At 32.0% G+C, this 7,666-nt stretch overlaps 1 protein-coding gene across 1 annotated transcript; it reads left to right on the plus strand.

The window, feature by feature from the left end:
* LOC104724561 (probable lysophospholipase BODYGUARD 2) lies at window positions 1,877–4,998 on the plus strand. The gene is made up of 4 exons (XM_010443069.2): window positions 1,877–2,562; window positions 2,762–3,096; window positions 3,430–3,629; window positions 4,417–4,998. Exons 1-4 carry the CDS (start codon window positions 2,007–2,009, stop codon window positions 4,742–4,744), a joined length of 1,419 nt encoding a protein of 472 aa, XP_010441371.1. The 5' UTR covers window positions 1,877–2,006; the 3' UTR covers window positions 4,745–4,998.

Genomic DNA, 7,666 nt, shown 5'->3' on the forward strand with positions numbered 1-7,666 from the left:
AATATAGTTGTTGTTTCCAACATCTACCAATGAGTCTCCAAAAATAAAGTTTGTAAATGATTGAGCAGCCTGAAAATGTGATAGCCAGAGAAGAAGAAAAGTGAAATGGAAATTAGGCTTGAGAAAACATCTATAAATGAAATCCATTTTTTTCACTTTCTCAAGATCATCTGAAATAGACTTGTTTGGTTAAATATAGTTGATCAGTACATTAACACTTTTGAACCATTCCTTTTGCTTACGTCTGTTACAGCATGACTTGTTCAAAAGATAGCACATGGTTCTACGTATTCACTGTTACTTGTTTGGTCGAGTAACACAAAAATTGATTCCACTCTTGTGTGCTGCTATATATACTTGACTGTTTTGAAATTTACAAGATGATTATAGATTTCAAAAAACAGTCGTTTTTTTTCCTTACAAAATTGTACGTAATCAATATTATAAAATTTATTATTACTTTTGATGATTATAATTTAGGACAACAATCAAAGGTAGGCTGTCTTTCAGATGGAGTACTACTGGTCAATAGCAATACTACTAGTCAAAGAGGGTGATGGCAAAGAGCTTAATTAATGGTACATGTGCCTCATCGAACACGCTTCATAGTTTCTTCTTCTCAAACAACACTAAAAATAATTTATATGTGTATATACATATATATATATATTATAAATATTATTCAATATATCTAACATATTATTATTTGTATGTGGATTAGTTTCAACTAAATACAGTACAATACATTCAAACAAAACTCAGACATATAAACTTCATGTACCTTCAAAATGCCACTAATAATGTTTTCTTTGTAAAATAGTTTTATGTAAAATAAATAAAAATTAAGGGAGGCATTTGAATGCTTTTTAAAAAAATCGATTCTATATATAATTTTAAAGATATTATTTACTAAAATGAACTAATTATATATTTATTAAAATTACTACATTTATTGGATTTATATATTTCATTAAGTTATCAAAAACATAAAATATTTAAGGGAATGTTAAAATATGTTGTTGAAAATTATTTTTTGTTTATGTAAAGACTAATCAAATCGTGACATAGAGATATCAAATCCAATATGGTGAATACTGTCACTCCATGTCAATTTATCTAAAAGCTCTTAATTAGGACAAGGTGTGGAAAAAAGTAAAGCTTAATCGAAAATGTAAGGCATCTCCCAAGATGGGTACAAATTAAAGTAGTCATTGTCCTAATTCTCTTTTGATTCAACCTTCGAACCCATAAACTGACGTTGTAATTATATGTCTCATCAGTTCATCCTGGTCCTCAAGCACTAGACCTATATTCTAATTTTAAGTGATACGAAAGTAGTCATTGTCCTTATTCTTTACATTCAACCTTCGAACCCTTAAAACAAATGCTGTAATTAATTATCTCTAGTCATCCTGGTACTCAAGCTCTAGAAGAAGTATGTGGAGCCTTGGAGGTCCATAGGAAGACACCTCATAAGTGATCTTCAATGACATTGACTACGATCATATTTTTCTTACATGTTTGTTTACTTCAGATCAGCCAATCTCAAAAAGTAAACGCAAGATGATGAAACACAAAGTTCTACATGATTATTAAACCAAAATGTAAGACTTTTCTTTTCTTTTTTTTTTTCATTCAAAACACTTTAGCATATATATATATAGTGATGAGGCATAGTTTCTTGTTGGTACTTTTACCTCAAAAGTCTCTCAAACCATAAATTAATATAGTACATTCCAAATTATAAACATATTATGACAAAGTATAATGAAAATTAAATATTTAATTTAGGGTTTGCAAAAAAAAAAGGTTCAACCTCCACCCAATTTCATCACTTTGGACAGCAAATTATTTTAAATGAAACAATAAATTCATATACCTGTCATCTGCTATAAATTACCCTCTCTCTCATCATCATCATCATAAACTTATATAACACTCTCACTAACACATTTCCAAGGTTCAAATCAAACCCCTTCTTCAACATTCACCACCACAACATCATCATGGGCTTTGCACGGTGGCTCAACCGCACTGTGGGCTTCTTTGTCTTCTCCCTCCTCGACATTGCCGATTTCTTGCTTTGTTTTACGTACAAGACTTTGGATTACTTCTTGGAGTCAGAGAGGAAACCTTGCTACTGCTATTCTCCACCAGAGGCTAAAGCCAAGACCGAGAAGATCATAGTGTCGGAACGAGGAGAGTACTCAAAGGTTGTGTCATTGACAAGAAATAAGATCCATTTCGATGAGATCTCGGACACGCTCTACTCACGTGGTCCTTCACTTCTAACGAGGCTCTCTAAGCTCGTGAGGTCCGTGAAATGTTTTAATTATAGGGGTTTGATCATGAGAGGCAATGTGGTGGAATCTTGTGATCACGATGAGTCTAAGAAGAAGAAGATTAGTAAAAGTAAAAAGAGATTAATGACTTTTAATTCTACGGTGGTTGAGAAATCTTCGACAGCTCCAAGATGGTCGGATTGTCATTGCAGTTTCTGCACTTCTTGGCTCACTTCTTCCAACAAAGATTCTCTGTTTGTCAAAGTTCAACAACCCAAAGGTAAATTAATTTTATCCACTTCCAGCATTTATTTCTGTGCATGTAAATTAATTTATCCACTTCCAACATTTTTTTTTGTGTTACGTAGAATTATCAAAATTTAATATACTATATTTTTCTAGTCGCCACCCGTTCCACAATAGTTGACTTATTTTGATATATTAAGGTAACATAAATAAATGATATACTGTATGTGCAGATAAAAAGAAGGTCCGAGACAACGTTATGTTTATACATGGTTTCGTATCATCATCCGCATTTTGGACGGAGACTCTCTTCCCAAACTTTTCTGATTCGGCCAAATCAAAGTATAGGTTCATCGCAGTCGATCTTTTGGGCTATGGAAGAAGTCCTAAGCCAAATGACTCGTTATATACACTAAGAGAACATTTAGAGATGATTGAGAAATCGGTGATCTCTCAGTTCAAACTTAAAACGTTCCACATCGTCGCTCACTCCCTAGGCTGCATTTTAGCTCTTGCACTCGCCGTTAAACATCCAGGAGCTATCAAATCCCTTACTCTTTTGGCTCCTGTAAGTCAACAATTATACGTGATAATAATAAATCCTTAATTTGAAATCTTGGTTTATTTTTACCCTTTTAAAATAATATTATACATGGGTTTTGGTACGTGTGTTTGGAATTCATGTTAAAAAGTATATTAGCCAAACCAAAAATGAATAAGTTTGGTATAATTTTGTTTTTTCCTGGACGTTATGTTTTCTTAAGTACTATGTTTTGTTTTAGTTATGAACAAGGGCGGATCCACCCGTTATTATGAACAACTTATTTTGTTTTAGTTGACTTATTTTGATTATGAATGTTTTGGACTTAAGAGGTAAATAATTGAAGTGATAATATGGCAGCCATATTACAAGGTGCCAAAGGGAGTCCAACCGGCCCAATACATAATGAAGGAAGTGGCTCGAAAGGAAGTTTGGCCACCGATGCAGTTTGGTGCATCAGTGCTTAGCTGGTACGAGCACCTAGGCCGCACCATTGGCCTCGTCCTTATCAAAAATCATCACTTGATTGAATTTGTCACCCGCCTTCTCACTTTAAACAGGTACATATATATACCATACAAATGTTTGTCATACATGAAACCTAAGAAAATAGGAATAACAAACTTGGCCTTAATTAATTACGTTTCAATCTAATTATAATAGATAATTTACTTTCGGCGATATTTTGAAAAGTAGTATAAGCCAAATCAACCCACCGTACATACGGTTAGGCGTTTAAATGAACCAACCACTCATCTTCTTCGATACCTTGGAACTGACGCGTCGGAATTGTTATATGTGATGAACTTACACAACTTTTTCTTTTATATAATCTTTGATTTGTCAACTTTAGTAGTTTTAACATAATTTATGTGATACTATATTTAGAATTAAAATAGGCGAGATTGAGAATGCAATCTATAATAGCTTTATGTTATAGAAAAAGTTGTCTTGAAACGTATAGAAAGCGACTTATATCGACCGTGTCTCCTCCATTATTTGACCCCATGCATTTAATTCATTTTGGCGTTTTATATCATACTAATAAATATATATATAACTTTTTACTGTTTATATGTCATATAAAGTGAGATACAAGAACAAAGCATCTTGAATTTAGGGTCACTTAATGTATCTATCAAAATGAAATTTGCACCGTATTGTATGCGTATTTTAGTTTTATTTTGTACAGAAAAAATCAGAAAATGGTATAAAATTTAACCTTTTACCAAAAAAAAAAAAAAAATTGCACCGTAGCAATATATGTGAAATATGATTAATTTGAACGTTTGATAGAAGGTGCGAAAAATAGTTTGAATAACGAAATTAAATATCATGTGTTTGCAGGATGCGAACGTATTTGATAGAGGGGTTCTTATGTCACACACATAATGGGTCATTTCACACATTACACAACATCATCTTCGGGTCAGGAGCCAAGCTCGACTCGTATCTGGACCATGTCCGTGACCACGTTGACTGTGACATCGCCATATTCCACGGTGGCAAGGACGAGCTCATTCCTGTGGAGTGTAGCTACAGTGTCAAGAGCAAATTGCCACGTGCCACTGTCCACGTCATACTTGACAAAGACCACATCACCATTGTCGTCGGCCGACAAAAAGACTTTGCTCGAGAGCTTGAGCTCATTTGGCAAAGATCCCACTCAACTTAAGTGAATATAGTTATATATCATGAGACTCTTTTTTTTCTCTACTAAGTAAAGTATATATTTTCTTATCTATAAAGTTAGATATACATCTTTTCTATTCAATGAAGATTTTGTTTTTTATTTACAAAGAAAAAATGTGAAGACTCTAATTTTATTTTTCTTTTTATAAATGAAAATTAGAGTATGTGTTGCATCTTGTAGAGCCACTTCTTGTTATACATTATGTTTATGTGATTGTAATCGAATACTTTAATGCTTGTTCGGTGTTAGAAACAAAAGAATTCGGTGATTAAGGGTCAAATTGGTTTTATTCAAATTGGTTTTGTATATAAATATTGCAGTCAGATTCAACATTCAAGCTAAGTAATGTTTGTTATTAAACTGTTTTTTTTTTGGCATGTAGATGTAACTTTTTCAAGATTTTAATATATATAACCTTTTCTTCCTGATAAATATATATTTTATTTGATATTCATATTATAATAATTTTTTTTTTGGTTATATACTCAATAAAAAATATTGTTTTTCTTTCGTTAATCGGAAAAAATATTAAGAGTGGTTGTGTGTGTTCAAGTAGTCTATTTTTCAACAAATTAAGAGAACAACATGAATATTCTAACTTGTTTTGATTTCTTGATGATATTTGAGTGCAACATGTCAAATAGGGACTTACAATATCATAATTATAATGTTCGATAACAAATCAAGTAGTTAAATGTAGTTTCGATCTTATAAGAATCATTGGTCACTAGCTAGCTAGATGTACTTTAATTTTATAGTTGTGATAATCATCTCATATCTATGGATTCAAAAGATAATTAATACAGAATTCACAACATACGAATTATAAAAAGAAAAGAAAAAAAAAAATTAAAGGATTTTTAGAGACAAGAGAGAGGGATTCAATGAAATGGACCGACCATAACCATATTCTATGATGGTGAAATATATATAAGACGTGGGCTTAGTTTACTCCCCAACTCGTCTCGATCTGTGTCTATAGTCGACTATGAGAGCCTATTGAATGCATTCACCAAAAAATACCTTCTCTCTTTTAAATTAACTTATATGTGCTGTCAGAATACACGTTGATCAAAAACAAAATTTCTAAAATGATATAAAAATTATGCATAGTTCATCATTATTGATAAAAATAATTGTTTTTTTTAACGATAAAAATAAGTGTTGGGGAACGTTTTATTTATTCAGTAAGTATCGGTGAATTTTGGTTGTAATATGTGAGTATCGAAATTTGTGTGAAGCTTCTTGACTGGCTTTAGCTTTCGTAACAGCATCATACCAGACAACATCAATTATACAACATTCACCTATATAGAATCTGTCAAGATCAATACATGTCCCCGTATCGTGTCCTAGATTTGCTAGTCGTGCTGATCGCACACAGCTATATGGCTCAGTTGAGAAATCATTACGTAGTAGGTCAATTTGGTTCCAAAACTATAAATATGTTCTCAGTTTCAACAAAAAGGGGGATTAAGAAAATATCTTACTACTTGGAGTCCTGGGCCAAAACAAAAATCTTTTGATTTGAGCGTTCACTTAGAGGGTTCTACAGTATCGGTGTCCTAAGCAACCTTGCATTGACGTCGTCGCATTAAATCTTCGAGAAGATACCTAAAGCAACTATTACATAAAGATAATGATAATCTTGCAAAATATCTTATTCCAATATGCCTTAACATTAGTTAGGAGAAACGTAAGCGTGTAAGTAGGTAGATTTTCGTGTCCTTACAAATGTATATGTATATCTGTTTTGTATTTCTTAAGGATGTTTTATAATGAGTACAGCATTTACAAGTTTTGTAAATAGTTTTTAATATAAATTCGTCTCATGATGGTGTTATGCCAATTCCAGGTTAGCTATCCAATGATCATAGTTACCAGTAGTTATGATCGTTGGGGTGGTTTTTTATCAGACGAATCGCATTGTCGAATTTTTGTTCCATAATATTCTTAATGTCTCTAGTGAAAATGTCACAATGACATTCCATCTATTTAGATGAGACATAGACGGTATCAAAATGCTTATGATTTCATATAAATGGATCGTTGACAACATGGTTTGGATCATGTCATGTGCTCAGAAGAAGAAAAAAAAAATTATACCGAGTCAAAATTGATTTGCAAGGACATTTTTAAAAATGCAGATTGTTCTTTCCTTTTTTTTTTAGGTTCTTTAGGATGTTGGATAATTCTTAAGACAACTACACTAATTAACTTACTTGTTTTAAGTCAAGTGAAAGTGGTTGCGCATCAACAATCTTGTATTATAGTATCTGACAAATTAAGAGTGGTTGTGGTTCACCAAACTTTTGTGTTCTTCTTTGTTTTGTCTTCAGCAGCCGGACCACGTTCAATTATTATTTTTACCACATTTACAAGCATTACTGTTCTTTCAACGGTTTCGAAAAAAGTAGTATAAAATAGATTGGGACAGCTATCTGGAACGACATAGTACGTCAGTAATTTTCCTCAAAAACTTTGGGACTACAAAAAACAAATTAAGTCATACTATAAACTGTAGAAAATAAAACAAAAATGGAGAGATATGCCATTGCTAGGTAAATGACGTTCCTTTGGAAATAGTTATAAATTAAAACTTAAGCATATATATTTCTTTTTAAGATCGAATATGATTCCACATTATCCCATTGTATTCACTTGCATGAGAGTGACACTCGTCGCATCTTATAAGGCGCATATACACATAGGAAAAAAGTTATAGGCAAAAAACAAAAAAAAAAAGAAAAGAAAATGAGAGAGAGATAACGACAATAACATGAATGGTATAGTTTTAGCAAAAAAAAGCATGCATGAATGGTATAGTTTCACCCAAAAGTTAGAAAGATCAAAACGATTTTTACAAAGTTATATTTAGAACAATCATATACCCTTTTTTTTTTT

The sequence above is a fragment of the Camelina sativa genome, chromosome 11 (genome assembly GCF_000633955.1).
Source record: "Camelina sativa cultivar DH55 chromosome 11, Cs, whole genome shotgun sequence".
Classification (NCBI taxonomy): Eukaryota; Viridiplantae; Streptophyta; class Magnoliopsida; order Brassicales; family Brassicaceae; genus Camelina; species Camelina sativa.